Below are 23,851 nucleotides of genomic sequence, written 5' to 3'. Positions count from 1 at the left end.
TCAATTGTGCCCATCCCCTGCAGTTTCCCTCCCCATCCTATGCATCCCAAGTCTTGCCTCATCGCATCATAATTGCCTTTCCCCCAGCGATAACTCTTGCCCTGCGGTATATCCCTTTCCATCGCTAAAGTAAACGTAACTGAATTGTGGTCACTATCACCAAAGTGCTCACCTACCTCCAAATCTAACACCTGTCCTGGTTCATTACCCAGTACCAAATCCAATGTGGCCTCGCCTCTCGTTGGCCTATCTACATACTGTCAGGAAACCCTCCTGCTCACATTAGACAAAAACGGACCCATCTAAAGTACTCAAACTATAGCGTTTCCAGTCAATATTTGGAAAGTTAAAGTCCCCCATAACAACTACCCTGTTACTCTCGCTCCTATCCAGAATCATCTTTGGAATCCAAATGGATGGGCAATAAATGTTGGCCTTGCCAGCAATGCCCAATTCCCAAGTCTGATTCGATTTGAGAAGCTAACATGGAAAAGCATGGAAGAAATGTAAATATTGTTACACCAGAACATCCTTAATGGGGCATAAAATCTTTGGCACGTTGAGCTGCACTTCAGACAGTGAACACAAGGTAAATGAGACATTTAAGACAAAATATGTTCCCAACAATCTTATGGCAGTTAATCATACATAATTGGACCGATTTCAATTTCTACGACCTTAAGAAAAACAAGCTTGAATGGTTTGAAACAAAGTCGACAACATAAAATTGTTGACTGCGACTTGGGTCTCAACTCAAGCAGTTTGTTCCACTGATGTTTGAATCGTGCAAACCTCCTGTAAAGCTGTTATAAAGAACATAAGAACTATGAGCAGAAGTAGACTGTCCGGCCCTTCGACCCTGCTCCGCCATTCTATAAGATCATGGCTGATCTGTTCGTGGTCTGAGAACCACTTACCCACATTCTCGCCATATCCCGTAATTCCTTTATTTTTCAAAAAACATCTACCCTATCTTTAAATATATTCAATGAAGTAGCGTCTACTATTCCTTTCGGTAGGGAATTCCATACTTTAACCACCCTCTGAGTGAAGAAGTTCCTCCTTGATTCAGTTCTAAATCTGCTCCCCCTAATCTTGAGGCTATGCCCTCTTGTCCTACTTTCACCTACCAGTGGAAACATCCTTTCTACTTCTATCTTATCCATTCCCTTCAAAATGTTATATGTTTCTATTAGATCCCCCCTCAACCTTCTGAATTCCAGTGAATATAATCCCAATCTACTCAGCCTCTCCTCATACGATAACCCTCTCAACTCCGGAATCAGCCTAGTGAACATCCTCTGCACCCCCTCTAGTGCTAGCACATCCTTTCTCAAGTGTGGAGACCAAAACTGCACACAGTACTCCAGGTGTGGCCTCACCAGCACCTTGTACAACTGCAACATTACATCTCTACATTTAAACTCAATCCCCTTCGCAATGAAGGACAAAATTCCATTTGCCTTCATAATTACTTGTTGCACCTGCAGACCAACCTTCTGAGACTCATGCACAAGTACACCCAGGTCCCTCTGCATAGCAGCATGCTGCAGCGTTTTACCATTTCAGTAATAATCCGTTCTATTGTTACTCCTACCAAAATGCACGACTTCACACCTATTGACATTATACTCCAATTGCCAGACCTCTGCCCACTCACTCAATGTGTCAATGTTCCTCTGTAAGGTTTTACAGTCCTCAGTACACTTTGCTCTGCCACACACCTTCGTGTCATATGCAAACTTGGATACCTTACACGTAGTTCCCAACTCCAAATCGTCTATATAAATAGTAAATAATTGTGGTCCCAACACCGATCCCTGAGGCACACCACTCGTCACTGATTGTCAGCCAGAATAGCACTCATTTATTCCCACTCTTTGTTTCCTGTTAGACAACCAATCTAAAATATATAAAGATTTGACTGTGTGTTGGGTCAGTCGACATGCAAATTCATGTGTAATTAGGTTAGTCAACCACTGCATATCTACATGCTGCTTTTAGAAAACAGTTTTACTGGGATCAGATCATTTAAGTGATCTCATTCTGAGGTGGCATAAAATCAATATTAAAATTGAATACCAGAACATGAAGAAACGCCATGGCATTCATTTGGACCATTTCAGGGTACTTGGACACCATTTCCAACTTTCTTTTGGTTCAGTCCTCCACCACCTTCTGCATGGGCCCATTTTCTTTTTATCAATAAAAGGGTGGTTGGAGGAACAATTCATCCTAACTTGCTAAGAATTCGTTTTCAACGGCATTTTTGTCTTACTGCTGAGTTTTTAATTAAGTTTTGAAAGCACAATCTACAACAATGTGTGCTGCTCTTCCCAATGATACAATATGACCCTCATAATCACCATCTCCTATCGAGCAAAAAGGAGACAACCAATTCACGCAAAGAAAGATTTGACAAAGCACAAATAAGAGGAACCCCTGTCAACCTGTTTTCTTTTGGTGTTAGTAGATGAGTATTAGCCAGGACACCTAGCGACCTCTACAGTCTTCTTTAAATAGTGCAATGGGATTTTTTAAGTCCACTTGAATTATCTAACTAGGCAAACGGAACGTCAATTTGCCATCATGCCAATGGGCTTTCTGAAAGTCAATGTCTGAAAGCCAATGTTGACGCCGTCGTGAAAACTCTGGAGTTTCACGACGACGAAATCGGTTCCATAGCTGCAGCGATTCAACTGCTCCCAAGGGGCTAGCGCGGGCATAACGAGGAGTGCAACACTCTGGGAACGGAACGGCATCCGATTCGCCAGTTCCGTGATTGATGCCCCGGTGCGGCTGGGCTTAAGTCATTCTTCCCCTCCCACACACAAGTGTCGCAGCAAAGATGGCCGCAAGGAGAGCAGCGCCGCGCTTCAGAGATGCGGAACTCAAGACCCTCCTGGGCTCCACGGCGGAGAGGAGGCTGGTAATTGGACGTGGTCGGCGGCCCGGAGGAGAGGGAACTTGCCGCCATGGAGGTCGGTGGCGTGTGATGAAGTGAGACCCCCTGCCTGATTGCGGGTCCCATGACAAATGTGCGCCCACCCCCAACTCCCACACCCCAACCCCTCTCACCCCAAACCCTAACCTCCATACCCCAAACCCTCTCACCTCACACCATAACCCCCCTCACTCCACATCCCAACCCCTCTTACCCCAGACCCCAAACCCCCTTATCCCACACACCACACCCCACACCCCACCACGTCACGACTCACCCCCATCCCGCTGTCTAACCATACATGCCGCCTTGCGTCTTACAGGACCAGTCGGGGATGGGCCTGGCCCATCCGGGGACCCCGTCCCCAGCCAGTGCCAGAGCCGGTGCCCCCCAGGCAGCCGGGCACTGATGGGGAGAACAGCCGGGAACACCAGCCCTCTGCCCGAGACCCAGGACAGCACAGAGTTCGGGTCAGAGGCGGACACTCTCCCTGCTATCTCCAACACTGTCCACCATCTCAGAGACTATCACCTCAGTTGGGCAAATTAGTGCCCTGGGGCACCCCGAGGGAGGAGGAGGTGATGAGGACTGCGCCAGTGACTCCCACAGGGGAGGTGCCGGACCACCGCAGCACTCGGACTCCACCTCCCCCCTCCTGTCCTTGGTGCATCTAGCGGGAAGGGGGTAGAACAGGCCGGCACCACACCACCCGGGACTCCCAAGGAGCAGCCGGGCACATCCAGGTCGGGCTGCCCCAGGACACTCTCTGGAGCGCACCACACAGCCGGTCTGATACAGCAGATGAAGGTAGGAGTGGCCAAGGGGCCGGATGGTCGTAGGGCAGGCCGGTCCCAGGAACCAGTTGCCACATAGACGGGTCCCGGGCTCCTGGAACGTCCAGTCTCACCCATAGAGCAGGTGCAGGCAGAGACCCACCAACTAGAGGAGGGGATGACGGCCGGTTTCCAGCACCTGCAGGGGCAAGTGGAGGAGTCCGTCCGCATGCAGGAGCAGGAAGTGGTGCCGATCATGCGTGCCACCCAAGCCGAAACCGTACGGGTGGCGACCACGGTTGAGGCAATGGGGGCAATGTTGTCGGACATGGGTCAATGGTTGCAAGGCGTGGGGCATTCTGTGCAGGTGGGGGCCGAGTCCCACGACAGGGCTGCCCACTCACAGGCAACCATGTGCCAGGGCCACCTGGAGATTGCAGTGGTGCTCCTCAGCGTGGCCCAGTCACAGCTGGCCATGGCTGAGAGCACCGGCGCCATTGCCCAGACGCTGGCCAACATTGCACAGACAGACATAGAGGGAGGTGACTCACTCATTGGCTGATGTGGCACAGACCCTGAGGGTGGTGGCACAAGCGCAGACGGAGATGGGCCACTCCCTGTGCTCCATGGCCGGGAACGTTCAGACCCTTGTCAAGACCAGAGCGGGCCTCCAGGACTGGCAGCGCCAGGGGGATCTCAGGGGATGGTTCTGCTCACACCTCCATCCCATGGAGGAGCCCAGGGGCCATCGAGCACCCCGAGGGAGGAGGAGGTGATGGGGCCCGTGCCAGTGACTCCCGCAGGGGAGGTGCCGGAACCCCACAGCACCTCGGACTCCCCCTCCCCCCTCCTGTCCTTGATGCATCCGGCGGGAAGCGGGCAGAACAGGGCAGCACCACGCCACCCAGGATGCCTGAGGAGCAGCCAGGCACATCTAGGTCGGGCCGCCCCAGGAGACATGCGCCAACAGGGACCCTCTTCGCAGGGCAGGAGTCACAGCAGGCCGCCTCCACTCCTGCTGTACCATCTGAGGAATCACAGAGGTGTAATGGTAGGGCCCGCAAGGCAAGAAAGTTAGACACCAGTTAAGTTGGTACTGGTGCAGGGCACAGGTTGGATATAGGGGCTAGGGCACAGACTGTATATTACTGTTCCGAATAAACACATGTTCACACCGTTAAAATAAACCTTGGTGCTCTGTCTGATGGGTCTGGGGTGGGGCGGTCAGTGATGGCCACTAGGAGAGAGGGGTGGTGCACGATTGATGCCCAGTGGGTGGACCATGTACCCCACCATCTCCCCCAACCATCCCCATCTATTCGACTGGACCGTGTGATGGACCGGCCAGGACGTATGCAGTGATCACCCAGGTGGAAGGTGCTACTCTGGGCATGAGTCAGACATTGCCAAACGATGTGGAGCACGGAGCTCATCGCAGAGCGGGCTGTCATCCTCCATCCCATGGCCCAGACCCGCTGTCACTACCAACCTAGTGCCCCGGCTCATAGTGCCGCAGGTATATATAACGGAGGGGTGTGTGCATGCGGGTGGTTCGGTGGTGAAGGGGTGTGGTATTGTGGTGTCCGTGCCCCTGCCCCTGCCCAGCAACCCCCCTCCCCCTTAGTTGGTGAGACGTGTCTCGATTAATGTGTCCCGTGCACGTTGGCCCTGGCGATACCGTTGTGTGGCTTCCCGTTCCTGGTCAGCCCTCATGTGCCACTCATTGTCCCCCTCTCCCTCATCCTCCTCATCTGACGAGGCCTGCCCTTCCTCCTCATCCTCCTCCAGCACATCGCCCCTCTGTTGGGCTATATTGTGGAGGACGCAGCAGATCACCACGATGCGGCCAACCCTCCTAGCCTCGTACTGGAGGGCCCATCCAGGGTGGTCCAGGCACCTGAAGCACATTTTCAGGAACGCGATGCACATCTCGATTGTCATAATATGCACCCATGCACATCATGAGGCAAAAGCAGGCACCCAGGTGAGCCAATCAACATACAGAACACAACACGACCAATCACAAGACAGAACAGCAGAGGGGGGGTTCCAACTATAAAACACACGAGGCATCAGCACTCTGCCTCTTTCCACTGGTGACAACTGTAGTGACAGTCAGGGTGTACAAATCATTCAACACCTTCTCCACATGGATCAGAGCTAGCCTGGTCTAGATAGTTAATGTTAGTTTACTTAGATTAGTAGAGAGTCAACCCACAGGCAGCTGTGTGCTTCGTTACTGAAGTTCAATAAATCCTATATTGAACCAACTCCCAGGTTTGGTGTATACTTGATGAGTCCGTGTTACCCCAGGGTGAACAACACGACATGATACCAGAAGTGGCTACTACTTCTAAGTAATTTACCTTCGAAAACTCACTGACGACCAGCAACTGCCTTCCAGTGGCATGGAACAGATCCAGGCACCTCTGCAGCTCCGGATCTCCGGGAACCTTGGCGCCAACTGGCAGGTCTTCAAGCAGAAATCAGTCTGTACATTGAGGCCTCGGGCCTCAAAAGTGCCTCCGATGCCCGAAAAATCGTGCTGCTGCTGTCTACTGCAGGGGACCAGGCCATCCAGATCTTCAATTCGCTCACATTTGCCGACGGTGAGGACAAGACCAAGATCCAGACCGTCTTAGCCAAATTCGACAGTCACTGCGAGGTCGAGTCAAACAAAAGCTTCGAGCGTTATGTCTTTCAGCAGCGCCTTCAGGGAAGGACGAGCCTTTTCAGTCTTTTCTCACTCACCTTTGCATTCTAGCGCAATCCTGCAACTACGGAGACACTGCTGACTCCCTCATCAGGGATCAGTTTGTGTTTGGCATCCACTCTGACGCCCTGCAGGAGCAGCTCCTAAAAATAAAAAATATGACCCTGCCAGTGGCCATCGAGACGTGCAAAGTCCACGAACAGGCGAAAAGTCACTATTCCCGCCTTCAGTCGGCAGAGCAGGACCAACTTGCCTCCCACGAGGCTGAGAGTGTATGGGCCATTGCCCTAATGCGGGCTCTGAGCATCGATGAGGGCGGCCATTTTGCACACTTTTCCAGGGGTTACACGCAGGTGCACCACGGTCGGGAAGATGAAGCGGCCGAAGACTACACTGCTCAGGTGCAAGCGGCGCTGACCGCACTGCGCATGTGCAACGACACGCCGAGCGCCACGACATCAATGTGATGACGTGCCCCAACTGCAGCATCGCCCATTTAAAGCAGCAATGCCCTGCAAGAAGCAGGCGATGTCTCTATTGCAAGAAGCTTGACCATTATGCGACTTTGTGCAGGTCTATACCTCCGACAGGGGGCCAGCCATACCAGTTCCAACAGAGGCGAGTTCGAAGTGAGCAGCAAGGGCTGCTGAACTTGGAACCGGATCCCTTCACCGATCCAGCAGACGACTGCCCAGAGTCCCCATATCGAGTGAGCATCATCACCATGCATGACGAGGCCTCCTCACGTTCACCAAAACACACACCCATCCTTAATGTGGACCATGCGGACGAGTGGCGTGCCACAGTACAAGCCAATGATTGTAGCATCCGGTTCAAGCTGGACACCGGTGCTTCGGCCAACCTAATATCTCAATCAGATCTTGCTCATATTCAAAGGCAACCTACCATTCTTCCGCTGGCCTGCCAGTTGCTCGACTACAATGGAAATGCCAAAACGGCGTTAGGGAATAGTCACCTGCATGTATCCAACAGGGCCATCAAGGCCACTTTGCAGTTTGAGATCGTCAAGCCCGGCAAGGCTTCTCTGCTTGGTGCCCAGGCATGCAAGCTGCTCCATCTCGTTCAGTGTGTACATGCCATGTCCTCTGCTAACAACACTCTTTAAGCCGACATTGAGGAGCTATTATTGCAATACCCGGATGTGTTCAGTGGGATGAGTACGTTGCCCTATCGCTATAAAATTTAGCTCAGGCCCGTTGCCACACCTGTCATCCATGCGCCACGCCGGGTGCCGGCGCCCCTCAAGGACCATCTAAAGGCGCAGCTCCAGGACCTCCAGGATCAAGGAATAATATCCAAGGTGACGGAACCAACTGACTGGGTCAGCTTGATGGTCTGTGTCAAGAAGCCCTCTGGGGAACTGCGCATTTGCATCGATCCCAAGGATCTGAACCGCAACATTATGAGGGAACACAACCCGATCGCGAAGCGGGAGGAGCTGACGAGTGAGATGGCGCATGCCAAATTATTTACAAAGCTGGATGCATCGCGGGGCTTCTGGCAGATACAACTGAACGTGTCCAGCAGGAAGCTCTGCACGTTTAAGACACCCGTCAGAAGATATTGCTACAACCGCATGCCATTTGGCATTGTTTCAGCCTCCGTAATCTTTCATCAAATAATGGAGCAAATGCTCGAGCGCATTGACGGTGTGCGGGTCTATGTTGACGATGTCATCATCTGGTCCACGACCCCGGAGGAACATATTTCTCGTCTGCGGCAAGTCTTCAGGCGCGTACATGCCAACGGCCTGAAATTAAATAAAGCCAAATGCTCCTTCGGCAGATCATCAATTAAGTTTCTGGGTGATCAGATCAGCAGGGCGTGCAGCCAGACTCGGACAAAGTCCAGGCAATCAACACAATGAAGACCCCAGAGGACAGGAAGGCGGTCCTCCGCTTCCTGGGGATGGTAAATTTTCTGGGGAAGTTCATTCCCAACCTCGCGTCACACACCGCGGCCCTCAGACACCTGGTGAAGAAGTCCACCACTTTCCAGTGGCTGCCTGCACATCAAGCAGAGTGGATTGAATTGAAAGCGAAGCTAACCACCGCTCCTGTTTTAGCTTTTTTTGACCCAGCAAAGGAGACTAAAATCTCCACAGATGCCAGCCAGGACGGCATTTGGGCGGTGCTCCTCCAGAAGGACGACACCTCATCCTGGGCTCCAGTGACCTACGCGTCAAGGGCCGTGACCCCCACTGAGCAACGATATGCTCAAATAGAGAAAGAATGCCTGGGCCTTCACACTGGCATCGTGAAATTCCACGATTATGTCCATGGTCTCCCAACCTTTCCAGTAGAAACAGACCACAGACCCCTAGTGCACATTGTACACAAGGACTTAAATGACATGACACCCAGGCTCCAGCGCATTCTCCTTCGACTCCGCAGGTATGATTTTGAACTGGTCTGCACACCTGGAAAGGAGCTAATCACCGCGGATGCCGTGTCGCGTGCCATCACCTCGATGTGTGAGCAGGTAGACTTCATACACGATATTGAGGCACAGGTGAAACTGTGTGCCAGCACCCTCCCGTCATCCGACGAACGACTCGGCATCATTCGAGAAGAGCCCGCCAAGGACTCTAGAACATAGAACATTACAGCGCAGTACGGGCCCTCCGGCCCTCGATGTTGCCGTGAAACCATCTGAAGCCTATCTGACCTACACTATTCCATTTTCATCCATATGTCTATCCAGTGACCACTTAAATGCCCTTAAATTTGGCGAGTCTACTACTGTTGCAGGAAGGGCGTTCCACACCCCTACTACTCTCTGAGTAAAGAAACTGCCTCTGACATCTGTCCGATATCTACCACCCCTCAATTTAAAGCTATGTCCCCTCGTGTTGGTCATCACCATCCAAGGAAAAAGACTCTCACTGTCCACCCTATCTCTGACTATCTTATATGTCTCTATTAAGTCACCTCTCAGCCTTCCTCTCTAACGAAAACAACCTCAAGTCCCTGAGCCTTTCCTCGTAAGACCTTTCCTCCATACCAGGCAACATCCTAGTAAATCGCCTCTGAACCCTTTTGAAAGCTTCCACATCCTTCCTATAATGTGGTGACCAGAACTGCACGCAGTACTCCAGGTGCGGCCGCACCAGAGTTTTGTACAGCTGCAGCATGACCTCGTGGCTCCGAAACTCAATCCCCCTACTGATAAAGGCTAGCACACCATATGCCTTAACAGCCCTATTAACCTGGGTGGCAACTTTCAGGGATTTATGTACCTGGATGCCGAGATCTCTCTGTTCATCTACACTACCAAGAATTTTGCCATTAGCCCAGTACTCTGCATTCCTGTTACTCCTATCAAAGTGAACCACCTCACACTTTTCCGCATTAAACTCCATCTGCCACCTCTCAGCCTAGCTCTGCAGCTTATCTATGTCCCTCTGTAACCTATAACATCCTTCAGCACTATCCACAACTCCACCGACCTTCGTGTCATCTGCAAATTTACTAACCCATCCTTCTACACCCTCTTCCAGGTCATTTATAAAAATGACAAACAGCAGTGGCCCCAAAACAGATCCTTGCAGTACACCACTAGTAACTGAACTCCAGGATGAACATTTGCCATCAACCACCGCCCTCTGTCTTCTAGAGATTGCCCTCTAGCCAATTACTGATCCAAACCGCTAAATCACCTTCAATCCCATACTTCCGTATTTTCTGCAATAGCCTACCGTGGGGAACCTTATCAAACGCCTTACTGAAATCCATATACACCACATCAACCACTTTACCCTCATCCACCTGTTTGGTCACCTTCTGAAAAAACTCAATAAGGTTTGTGAGGCATGACCTACCCTTCACAAAACCGTGTTGAGTATCGCTAATCAACTTGTTCTTTTCAAGATGATTATAAACCCTATCTCTCATAACCTTTTCCAACATTTTACCCACAACCGAAGTAAGGCTCACAGGTCTATAATTACCAGGGTTGTCTCTACTCCCCTTCTTGAACAAGGGGACAACATTTGCTATCCTCCAGTCTTCCGGCACTATTCCTGTCGACAAAGACGACATAAAGGTCAAGGACAAAGGCTCTGCAATCTCCTCCCTGGCTTCCCAGAGAATCCTAGGATAAATCCCATCTGGCCCAGGGGACTTATCTATTTTTACACTTTCCAAAATTGCTAACACCTCCTCCTTGTGAACCTCAATCCCATCTAGCCTGGTCGACTGTACCTGAATATTCTCCTCGACAACATTGTCTTTCTCAAGTGTAAACACTGATGAAAAATATCCATTTAACGCTTCCCCTATCTCCTCTGATTCCACACACAACTTTCCACTACTATCCTTGATTGGCCCCAATCTTACTCTAGTCATTCTTTTCATAGAATTTACAGTGCAGAAGGAGGCCATTCGGCCCATCGCATCTGCACCAGCTCTTGGAAAGAGCACCCTACCCAAGGTCAACATCTCCACCCTATCCCATAACCCAGTAACCCCACCCAACACTAAGGGCAATTTATCAGGCCAATCCACCTAACCTGCACATCTTTGGACTGTGGGAGGAAACCGGAGCATCCGGAGGAAACCCACGCACACACGGGGAGGATGTGCAGACTCCGCACAGACAGTGGCCCAAGTAGGAATCGAACCTGGGACCCTGGAGCTGTGAAGCGATTGTGCTATCCACAATGCTACCGTGCTGCCCACAATGCTACCTGATATACCTATAGAAAGCCTTAGGGTTTTCCTTGATCCTATCCACCAACGACTTTTCGTGTCCTCTCCTCGCTCTTCTTAACTCTCCCTTTAGGTCCTTCCTGACTAACATGTAACTCTCAAGTGCCCTAACTGAGCCTTCATGTCTCATCCTAACATAAGCCTTCTTCTTCCTCTTGACAAGTGCTTCAACTTCCTTAGTAAACCACGGTTCCCTTGCTCGACAACTTCCTCCCCGCCTGACAGGTACATACTTATCAAGGACACGCAGTAGCTGTTCCTTGAAAAAGCTCCACATTTCGATTGTACCCATCCCCTGCAGTTTCCTTCCCCATCCTATACATCCTAAATCTTGCCGAATAGCATCATAATTACCTTTCCCCCAGCTATAATTCTTGCCTTGCGGTATATACCTATCCCTGCCCATCGCTAAAGTAAACATAACTCTCTGCTGCAGCGGGTCATACATCACCTCATGAATGGCTGGCAAAAAGGGAAATGCCCCCAATACTATATTGTAAAGGATGACCTAACTGTTGTCGAGGGGATCCTCCTGAAATTGGATCGCATCGTCATTCCGCGCAGCCTCCAGAGTTTGGTGCTCACGCAGGTACACGAGGGACACCTCGGTATTGAGAAGAAGTGCCGGCGCAGAGCCTGGCAGGCTGTCTATTGGCCTGGCATCAATGAGGACATCTCAAACATGGTCCTCAATTGCGCGACCTGCCAGTGCTTCCAGCCTGCTCAGCCCTAAGAAACGCTCCACCAGCATGAGGTCATGACCTCTCCATGGTCTAAAGTCGGAGTGGACCTTTTTCACGCTAACCGGCGTGACTATGTCCTGATAATTGATTACTTCTCCAGTTACCCCGAGGTAGTGAAACTGTCGGACCCGACATCCAGGACCATCATAAAGGTCTACAAAGAGACATTCGCCAGGCATGGAATCCCGCTCACGGTCATGAGCGACAACGGTCACTGTTTCTTAGTCAAGAATGTTCCAACTTCGCAAAGCAATACCACTTCCAGCACGTCACCTCGAGCCCGCAGTGGCAAATTTTTGTTTTTTAAAAGGTGGGATGTCATATGTAACCATGCACATCATGAGGCAAAAGCAGGCAGTGGCAGACACCCAGGTGAGCCAATCAACATACAGAACACAACACGACCAATCACAAGACAGGACACCAGAGGGGTTCCAACTATAAAACACACGAGGCATCAGCACTCTGCCTATTTCCACTGGTGACAACTGTAGTGACAGTCAAGGTGTACAAATCATTCAACGCCTTCTACACATGGATCAGAGCTAGCCTGGTCTAGATAGTTAGTTAGTTTATTTAGAGTAGTAGAGTCAACCCACAGGCAGCTGTGTGCTTTGTTACTGAAGTTCAATAAATCCTATATTGAACCAACTCTCAGGTTTGGTGTATACTTGATGAGTTAACTGCATCGTGTGCAGTCTGTGTTACCCCAGGGTGAACAACACGACATCGATAACACCCCTGGGCGCACAAGCTTCATTGTAGCGGTGCTCTGCGTCGGTCTGTGCACCCCCCCACCTCCTGCAGAAAGCACGCCCGGGTCCGATCCGGGAGCCCGCAGTCACCCCACGCCACCTCCTCGCGCAGTCACCTCAGCCACCACGGCAGGTTCGCGATTTTTTATAATACATTAGAAACACGCTGTCAGGAAATCGGCCCATCCGAGACAGTGAATCGCTGAGGTGCCAAAGAATAGGTCGTTAGGACCGATAATGAGATATATACTGTACTTCCGGGCCGTGCGGCAGATTTTGTCAATTTTGGGGTCCGGAGAATGCTGATTCAGCAGGAAACCGGCGTCAGAGCCAATTCTCCAGCCGATCATGCTTTGCGATTTCACCGTTATCGCATGGAGAATCCAGCCCAATACCTCTAGGAACACATTCATTCAATTGTGTAATGCACTGTCAGTTTAAATTCCAACGGAATTGAATTGCATTCTGCGTTTTAAACTTGTCTGCAAAAGATAACGGTTTGTGATTTCTCAGGCCATTTTGGACATGCATCTCAAAGTGCTTGAGAGCCAGTAACAACCGGAGGGTTTTCTTCTCTCCTGTGAAATTTTGTTTCTGATGCCTGTTGAGATTTTAAAGTATTAGATTGAGCCCTCTATCCCAGATTTATCCTCTCACCCGAATGTTACTCTCATCAATGGCTACTTTGAATGCCTGGTTATATTCTGGAGCAAACATGGGTAAGGAAGAATGGACTGTCCTTATTCAACCCCCGATGTTGGTAGCAACAAGATTTAATCTAATGGGGAGAGAATTCTGGAAAAACTGTTCTTGTGTCAGATTCCAGCATCTGCAGTAATTTGCTTATTTTGTAAAAAATAAATTTAGAGTACTCAATTCACTTTTCCAATTAAGGGGCAATTTAGCATGGCCCATCAACCTACCCTGGACATCTTTGGGTTGTGGAGGCGAAACCCACGCAAACACAGGGAGAATATGCAAACTCCACATGGACAGTGACACAGAGCAGAGATCGAACCTGGGACTTCGGCGCTGTGAGGCAGCAATGCTAACCACTGCGCCACTGTGCTGCCACATTTTGCTTATTTTAATCCCTTTTCCCAGTCCCAACATTAATGCTTTAAAAAGAGCCTTTATACAATACCTCCCAAAGTTTGAAGAAAAGGAAGTGGACATTACCCATGCAAAGTAAGATGATGGGACAGGCACTGGAACCTTTTGCTTCCCTGTCAGAAGTGTCTGAGGCAGTGTTTTTCAAACTTTTTTCCAGGGACCCATTTTTACCAACCGGCCAACCTTCGGGACCCACACCGGCCGACCTGCGCGACCCACCATTTTCTCTTCCCTTGTTTGTTTCTGAGAAAAATGAGGGAAATGGTTTTGGGTCCCTTTGGCCCCCCGAACTTGAAACAAAAACGCCGTGACCATATCAAAAAAACACACGCGCACCAATGATCGGGCACACATGCACAGTACGGCCGATAGTTTTTATCTGTTCCTGGCCATTTTGAAGGCCGCTTGCAGCCGGCATTATTAAAAGCCGGCTACTGCGTCTGTTGTGCGCTGATTTGCACGACCGGGAGCGCTGCAACAGACACCCGCCCACGGGTTGTGCCCCCGAGTTTGACAATGCCTGGTCTAAGGATTATGACAAGGTTAAAAAAAGGCTATTCTGGGTGCATATAAATCAGTTCCCGTGGCAATTAGCAAAAAATTCAGAATTTAAGGAAATAGCCTGGGAAGACTTATGCAGAATTTTAAAGAGTTAAACAGCAATTTCTTTTTCTTTTTTAAATTTAGAGTACCCAATTTGTTTTTTCCAATTAAGGGGCAATTTAGCGTGGCTAATCCACCTAGCTTGCACATTTTTGGATTGTGGGGGCGAAACCCACGCAAACATGGGGAGAATGCGCAAACTCCACACGGACAGTGACCCAGAGCCAGGATTGAACCTGGGACCTCGGTGCCGAGAGCCCACAGTGCTAACCCACTGCAACACCGTGCTGTGCTGCTCAAACAGAGAAATTTTAATAGGTGAGTACAAGCATTGGGAGTTGAAACAACCTATGAGGTTCTGAGGGAAGTCATTCTCTTGGAAGAATTTAAGAATTCACTAGTCAGTGATAAGAACCCAAGTTGAAGACCAAAGAGTGATAACTGCTAGGCAAGCAGCAACAATTAGTTGATCTATAAATTTAAACCTTTGTTCCGTAATCCCCATAATTTTGAAAAAGATAGGAAGTGGGAGTGTGAAAGGAAGGCAGGCAGCCAAAGTAAGGAATCAACTGGGAATGCTCCCAGCTATTTCTCAGGAGGTACTGAAGGTGGAGATGAGACTCCAAGACCAAGTGTTATCATTGCAATAAAGTGGGACACATTTATTCATCATGTTGGAAGTTGCGAGGAAGGCCCATGGGACATGCTGGGGTTCATAAGGAGGATTCTGAAAGAGTGGAGAATACTACAGGGCAGACTGTAGCTCTAACTGGACTTAGGAGGCCCGAGGGAGGTGGTGTGATGAATGAGGTTGATGAAAGATATATAGGGTTTTTGTTGAAGAAGATCACCTAATTTTCATTGAATGATGTTTCAAATCCATAATTATTTTAAGGGACACAGGTGCTATACAAACTGTCTTACTAGAGAAGGATGTGGTTTTCTCTCTGGAGAGTTCAATGAAAGCTAGGATTCTGCGTCGGCGGGATCCTCTGTTTCGCTGGCAGTGTACTCACATCCGTAGATTTCCCGACTGAATGGGGTTGCCCATAAGGGAAAGCCCACTGACTGGCTGTCTGGATGGAGAATCCCACTGCCAGGGGGGGGGGGGGGGGGGACACCAGAAAATGGGTGCGGCACATCCCAGTTCCATTGTACAATTGGAGTGTGATTTGTCAAGTTCAGTAGTTGTCAGAGTGACCAAGATGTTACCAGTGGATGGAGTAGACTTGGTTTTGGGGAATCATTTAGCACGAGTGAAGGTTGTAGCTTCACCCATGATTACAGAGTCTGAGGGAATAGAAGGACAGAACATTTACAGGAACAATTTCCAGATATTTTTCCTTTCCATGGGGTAAACAGGACAATGGCTAAATAAGGTTCACCAGCAGTCATGCCACAATCAGATGGTAGAGTGGCTGAAACCATCCTTGAGAATGAGGATCATTCCGAGGAAATGTTTAGTAGGACTTCACTGAGGCCCAGTAGGCAGATCCAGATACATAGGTGAGCACATTAAGCTCTCACAGAAGTTGAGGCTGAGGGGGTTCCAGAGTGTTATTAATTAAGAACAAAGTTCTGATGAGGAAGTGGTGACATCCTCATAGACCTACAGATGAGGGATGGACGGGTGTTCATCAGATAGTGGTACCGCCCAAATATCGTAGGGAAGAACTGCAGATACCACATGAGACATCAATGGCATGACATGTGCGAATTCAGGAAGCTAGGCATCAGTCAACAGGTATTTTCCTGGCCAGGACTGCATGAGGATGTAGTATAAGTCTGTGGAACCTGTCATACCTGTCAGGTTAAAGGTAAACCACAACATGTGATGAAACCCACACCTTTAATACCCATAACCAGTGTTTGAAGAACCATTTAATCGGGTATTGGTAGATTGTGTAGGACCATTGCTTAAAATGAAGGCAAGGCATCAGTACATTCTTACTGTCATGGATATGACTACTCAATAGCTTTAAGAACAATTACAGCTAAGGTAATAGTGGAAAGGTTGACGCACTATTTCACATGTTACAGCCTACACTTAGAAATACAATCTAACCAGGGTTCTACCCCGCACAAACTCAGGGAGCTTTGGAGAGATATCATCAGACTTTCAAAAACATGATTGTGGGCCTATTGCCATGAATATCTAAGAGATTGGGACAAGGGATTGTATTTTTTACTATTTGCCACCAGAGATTCTCTAAATGAACCTACTTGGTTTAGCCCATTTCAATTAGTTTATGGTCCATTAAAATTGATGAAAGAGAAGTTTCTAAAACAGGACAAATCCTCAACTTTGGACGACGTGTCCGTGCATCTGGAAAGACTCACAGGAGCTTGTCAGGCAGCCCTAGAGCATTTAAAGGTTTCAGGAGCAAGAACAAAAATGTGGGCAGATAAACATGCTAGGTGCAGAATTCCAGGCTGGAGATGAGGTACTAGTATTGTTGCTGCTGCAGGGTTAACCTCAAAAGCGAAATTCAGCGGCCCCTATAAGGTAGTTAAGAGGGCGCGTAAGGTGGCTTACCCAATAGATACTCCAGACTATAGGCAGAAGGAGCGATTATGCCACACAAATATGTTGACAAAATACCATTGTAAGGAAGAAGATAGGAAGGAACAATGTATCAGATTCTATAAGTAGATGTAGGAAACTTTGAACCATTAAAACAGTACCCATTTCAGTTGAACCTCCAGAAACTAGCTCAGTTAGAAATCCAATATGAAATGCCCTGAGCATATCACGAGGGTTTCCAATTCCCAACTTTGAAGAACCGGTTTTCTCCAAATGTTGTTCCAACTCTGACAAATTTAACCGTGGCTCGCCTCACAGGGTTTCAATCTCGCCTCCTGAGATTACTTTCCAGATATTTGCTTTTTGCCGGATCATTTCAACATTTAAATTAAGCTTCAACCTGTACTCCTGAATCCAGTGGCAATTCTACTAACACTGGCACCAGTGTATTAGTTAAAAACAGGGCAGAGATTTAGGTGTCATAAAATAGGCATATTTGGTGGGACTCAAAATCAAGGTTACAAGAGTGTCGCCAATTGGCTGGAGTGCCGATGGGAACCCTGCATCTCCCCATTGAGGAAGTCTTAAATGGAATCAAGTACCAAAAGGTGGCCTGGGGTGAGCTTTCTCTGGGAGACCCCAAGTTGAAATCCCACCCTCAAAGAGCTGCTGGCCAATCAGGTGCCAGCAGCTGTCCATTGTAGGCAGCACCAGAAGGAGTGAGGAGCTTCCCCACCTACTTTTAGGATAGTTGGGATAGTTAAGGGCTTCAATTGCCCACTTAAGATGGAGGAGGGAGGCAGGAACACCATCCACAAGCCTCAACACCAGACTTAATCATGGCAAAGGCACTGTACCCAACCTGCATGCTCCCACCCAATTAAATGTTTTGCCACCTCCAACTCCACCCATTGATCGAACCATACTCCCTGCTGTACTATATAATTGATGAGAGTTCCCAAGAGAACATGTAAACTCCACCTGTTTGTTTTTTAGGACAACCACATGGAAGAGAGATTTAGAACAATTTTTCCTTTTACAAATGACAGCATAAAGCTGTACGATTACAAAGCAGGATATAGTTGAACATTGGAACTATTCTACTTAGAATGAATTGGCAGAATGCAACATTTTGGAAATACAAGACTTTAAATATTTGAAATGTTTTTAGCAATTGTTATCGCCACAAATATTGAGAAGTTTAATAACAAGAAATGCCTCAAAAGACAATTCGAGCCACGCAAGACAGCAGAACGAATTGGTATTTATTAATGTTACTGTTTGAGCAGAAAAAAGAAATAGACTGCAGTGAACAAATACTGCTCATTCCTTATTTGGTGGATAATGTGAAAGAAGATGCTGACAAGTATAGTTGAAGTGTATTGGGATAGTTATGGTTTAAAAAGGAACATTTTACATATTTGACTGGCTGGCTGTGGTATTGCAAGTTTGTAGTTATAAACTACTTTTATTTGCATCATAAATCGAAAAATGAAGAGATTAAAGGTTACAAAGAACATGAAAACAAGCTAGGGAAGAGAGCATGACCAAGTTTATAGATTGTGTGGCACAATTTAACTTCTACTAAGTTTATTTCCTATACATTTATTTTCAACATGGCATACCATGGAACATCTACCAATATATTACAGACACACATGAAGGATTCGCACTGAGCCTGTGTCAAATCATTAAAATTGATTATTTCATCAAAATCACGAACGGGGAAAGTATACCAGCAAATTTACTGCACAAAATGTAAACAATTTTTCTAAAAACAATTCAAATCAGTTTAATAAAAATGCAGTAAAAATACATCTATAAATATCACTCCAAAAGTAAAAATTGTAATTTCCAGAATCACATTGAGCCACTGTATTCCAATAGTACTTTTTAAAAAAAGGTCTCATCTAATTAGTATATTTACATTAGTGGAGGCAAGGAGCGGGACTAGTTTTGGAAAGGAACATGTGTTGTAAAATATAGAAGGAAAATGCTGCATTTTGACATAACTAGTCAATCTGGAAAATAATGCACATAATTGTTCACAAAGTCCACTGAATCTTCACAAGTATAGTTCTGTGGTTGAAAATAGATATCTGTATCAAAGTACACAATTTCTCTCAAATGGATAATTTCACGATTACACGAACCTGTGCTATTGAAATAATTCATAATTTAAATGTTACAATCATATTTACTCAAGCAAGGAAAAATCGTACGGTTGAAATCCTTTCCTGAAAGCCTTAGCAAATTCTTCCTCCTCTTCTCGGCTAAATTTACATTCCCTCCAGTTGGCTTTATCTGGTATATTTAGGACAGCTTCACTTGCCAAAACCTCCCTGTGAGAAATTGAGAAACAGTAAATAGTTAATAAGCGAAGCAGCAGATTAAGCATATGCTGTAATAAACAAAAAGTTTAACAACATAAAATTTACTTTACCCGACTTACCTTTCCTTGTAAACAAGAACAAAGATACAGTTGCCCAATGACATTAGATGTGGGATGTATCTATAGGATGCATTAGATGTCATACTAAGTACACAGTACCAAGTAATATTTACTATATATCATACATATATCATAGTTCCAGCATAATTAAAATGTTATTAATTTCTGATCAAACCGCCCCCCCCCCCCCCCCCCCCAACTCCCAAAATATTCTGCTCTCTAGGACAGGTGGGATTGTTCGTTATTTACTCAAGGACTCACAGCTGCACATCTACAAGATAGGTGGTGCTGTTCTCCGTAGAACAGTTCACCATACAGTTCCAAAACTTGGGCCTGTGATCAAATTCTGCCATCTTTCTCTCCACTGTCACCTCCTGTCTGTTGTTAAATACCCAACACTGCTGCCTCTCCATTTTAAAAAGTGAACAAACCTTATTTTGCTCTTAACCCTCCTTGGGAATGTATTTTGACAAAGTGTATGGCATGGTGAAGGGGGTTCATCAAAAGGTAGGAAACCTGTATTATTTAAAATCTACTCAGCAGTCATATTGTTATGTGAGAGGTGTTTTCAGAACCCCAAAATGTATCATGGAGTTCAACCAACCCCCACATTTAATGGATTGTTGCTTTTGAAGCACACGGCTTGTTCCCCAGGTGTAGTATTACAATTATGGAACAAAACAATGTTTATTCCATGAACTCAAATTAACCTTTTAAATAAACATTGGATCTCTTAACACCCCTTACTTCAAAGATAACCCCGAAAATAATACAACACTACCCAATCCTGCAAACTGTTCCTTTACACATCCAAAAGACTTAACAAATCCTTCAAACAGAAGCACATTAGATTTATATTCAATACTGAGACCTTTTTACAATTCCGATTTCACCAAAGGATTAAGAGATAGTCCTTCATGGCAGAGAGCACCAGCAATGCAGCTCACAGCCACACCCAAGCTTTCTTCAAACTGAAATTAAAACACTCCCAAAAAATCAGAAGTGAGCTCAGCTCCCCCTCTGTGACATCACTTCAGTAATATGATCAGCTTAATTTCTTACAGGTACATTTCTTAAACATCCAATTCTTAAAGGCACTCTCACATGACAATATTGAAACTCTTTGAGAAAAGCCTTGCTGTTGATGGGACACATTCTACCTTCAATATCTCATCTTTTCACTCTTTTCTGCTACTCCCACATCAACCGTCCATACATTTCCCCACTCTACCATCGTCAGCAGATCAATGGCAAAAAGGCAAATAAAGACCATCCATGTTGCAACAAAAAGTTATTTTCTGATGAACCAACGAAAAAAAAAATCACTACACTTCCCAAATCCTCTCAGTGGAAATGGAAGCTATCTGACACCACTGCAAAATCCTGGGAATGAATCATATCACAAAATCCAGGCACACTTTTGAACACGATACAGGAAATAATACGTTCTGCTGCAATGGCAGAAAATAGAAATAATCCAGCTATTTTAGAGGCTTTCTTTTAAACCAGGAGAGTCCACAATGGATCTCAAGGACCAGATAACTTAGCTGTGTGCTTCAAATTCCTATTTGCTGTATTTTCCTGCCTGGATTTGAAAGGCCCATTGGTTGGGAAATTACTGTTAGCATCTAAAAATTAAAAGAACACTGATATATATACTCCATTGATGTAATCTGGGTATCGCGGGTAAGGGCAACACTTATTGCTCATGCTAAACTGTCCTTGAAGTGGTGGTGATGCTTGAACGGCTGAACGGTGATGGTACTCACAAAGATGGATATTGTTAGATATAGATTCTAGGATTATGACGAAAGAACAACATATTTTCAAGTCAGAATGATGTGTGACCTAGTCAAAAACCCGATGGTGGCAGTGTTCCCACAACCTACTGCCCTTGTACTTCCAGATCGTATAACAGTCAGAGATTTGAAAGGCACTTGGCGAGTTGCTGCAGTGTATCTTGTAGATGGCGCACAAAGGAGCCATTCTGTGCCAACAGAGGAAGGAGTGAATAGTGGGTCGTTTGCTAACCAGACAGGTTGCTTAGATGATGTCAAACTTCTGAAATGTTGTAGGAGTTCTACTCATTCAGGTAGATAAATAATATTCAATCCCACTCCTGACTTGTGCTTTGCGGATGGTGGAAAGGCCGAGGATTCAGGTGGAGAGTCATTCGCTGCAGAATATATAGCTTCTGACCTGCTCTTGTTGCCACAATGTTTATTGGGGCTGGATTGGTCAATTTCTTAGTCAATGGTGACCCGCATGAGGTTAATGAGGGATTAGCCAATAGTAATGTCACTGCAAGTCTATGGGAGGTGGTCAGACTCTTTCTTGTTAAGAGATGGTTATTGTCTGGTACAAAATGTTACTTGAATGTTGCCCAGATCTGGTAGCACAAGAGCATTGACTGCTTTATTATTTCATGATTGCAAATTGGAACTGAATACTGCAAACACTGAAGAATGGAGAGCTTTCCTCTCGATGCCCGTTGACTTCAATTTTGCCTTGGCTCCTTGATGCCACACATAGTGAAGGGCAGTCACTCATCTTTCCCCCGCCCAGCCACTCTTGGGTTCAACTCTTTTGTCCATGTTTGGACCAAGGGCGCAATGAAGCCACCAACCAGGTACTCTAGCAGAATCCAAACTAAGCATCAGTGAGCAAGCTATTGCTGTGTAAGTGTCGCTTGATAGAACTACTGACAACATCTTCCAACACTTTGCTGATCAAATGGAGGCTGATGGGTGCCAATTAGTCACACATACAATATAGAAGAAGCCCTTCAACCCATCAAGTCTGCACCGACCAAACTACACTGAACCCACTTTCCAGCTTTTGGCCTATAGCAATTTCAAGTGCTCATCCACATACTTTTTAAATGATGTGGAGAGGAGTACGGCCTCAACCGGGACCTTGGATTCATGTTGCATTACATTCACCCCCCACCATCCGGCCTGGGCTTGCGAAAACCTACCAACTGTCCTGGCTTGAGACAATTCACACCTCTTTAACCTGGGGTTACCCCCATCTCTGGCTCTGTAAAGACATAATTACCTGCAAATGCTTGCATTCAAAGTATCGTCTTGCATCTTTGATTTTGTCTATATATATGTTTCTGGAACCTACCTCTCCATTCACCCGAGGAAGAAGCAGTGCTCTGAAAGCTAGTGATTTGAAACAAACCTGTTGGACTTTAACCTAGTGTTGTAAGACTTCTTACTGTACTTTTTAAAGGTTGAAGTTCTCCGCCTCTATTACCCTCCCAGGCAGCGCATTCCAGATTCACCGTCTGGGTGAAAACACTTTCCCTCAAATCCCCTCTAAACCTCCTGCCCTTCATCTTAAAATTATACTCCTTAGTGCTTGACCCTTCAACTAAAGGGAACAGCTGCTTCCTATGCACCCTGTCCATACGCGTCAATCTTATACACCTTTATCAGGTCCCCCTCAGCCTTCTCGGCTTGAAAGAAAACAACCCAAGCCTACCAGCCTTCCTTCATAGCCCAATTGGTCAGATTAGATTTGTCTTGCTTCTTGTGGATAGGGTGTAACTGGGCAATCTTTGACCCCATTGGGTAGTTGCCGGTATTGTGGCTGGACTGAAACAGCTTGGCTAGGAGCACGACTAGTTCTGGAGCACCAGTCTTCAGTACTATGCCAGGATGCTGTCACCATCATATACATTGCAGTACCTCGTGGCTTCAGCTGTTGCTTGATACCATGGTCCTCTGAAATGACCTAGGAAGCTATTCTTTGTATCAAACCATTATGATTATGTGGACACATACTACACACACACAATTGAAAGGAAATCTGAGTCCTCTGAATTCCCATGAAGTTGCAAGGCATCAGGTCAAACATTGGCAAGACGATTTGCTAATTACTCCAGCTCAAAACTGAGCATCCATGATGTGCAGTTGGGTAGCAGCAGAATTGTATTCTACAATATGTAACCTCATGGCAGTGCTCGACATCAAGGCAGCCTTTGACCTGACAGCAGCAAGGACCTGTAGTCATATCTAGTACAAAGGGTGATGGTTGTGGTTGGAGGCAAATCATCTTAATCCCTGGCTTCAGGCTTTCCTCGGGGCATTGCTCTAAACCAGTGTTTTTCAAACTACTTCCCTCCCCGGTACCCACCTTTGCCAACCAGCCGGCCAACCTTTGTGATACATGCCACGTTCATTTACTTTAATGCGAAAGTGGTAACCATAGAATTTACAGTGCAGAAGGAGGCCATTCAGCCCATCGAGTCTGCACCGGCTCTTTGAAAGAGCACCCTACCCAAGCCCACACCTCCACCCTATCCCCATAACCCAGTAATCCGACCCAACATGAAGAGCAATTTTGGACACTAAGGGCAATTTAGCATGACCAATCCACCTAACCTGCATATCTTTGACAAAGAGTCATCAGACTCAAAATGTTAGCTCTTTTCTCTCCCTACAGATGCTGCCAGAATTGCTGAGATTTTCCAGCATTTTCCCTTTCGTTTCTG

At 46.9% G+C, this 23,851-nt stretch overlaps 1 protein-coding gene across 2 annotated transcripts in view; it reads right to left on the bottom strand.

The window, feature by feature from the left end:
• Positions 1-18,332: 18,332 nt before the first annotated feature.
• The window catches only part of cwf19l1 (CWF19 like cell cycle control factor 1), a 48,169-nt gene continuing 42,650 nt past the window's right edge, over positions 18,333-23,851 (bottom strand). For both annotated transcript variants that reach the window (XM_038811183.1, XM_038811185.1), the window contains exon 14: positions 18,333-19,240. In XM_038811183.1, the coding sequence (XP_038667111.1) occupies positions 19,096-19,240 (145 nt within the window). In that variant the 3' untranslated portion in view covers positions 18,333-19,095. The remainder of the gene's footprint in view (positions 19,241-23,851) is intronic.

The sequence above is a fragment of the Scyliorhinus canicula genome, chromosome 11, assembly GCF_902713615.1.
Source record: "Scyliorhinus canicula chromosome 11, sScyCan1.1, whole genome shotgun sequence".
NCBI lineage: Eukaryota > Metazoa > Chordata > Chondrichthyes > Carcharhiniformes > Scyliorhinidae > Scyliorhinus > Scyliorhinus canicula.
The sequence above is the reverse complement of the archived record's forward strand: the minus strand, read 5'-3'. Positions and strand labels throughout refer to the sequence as shown.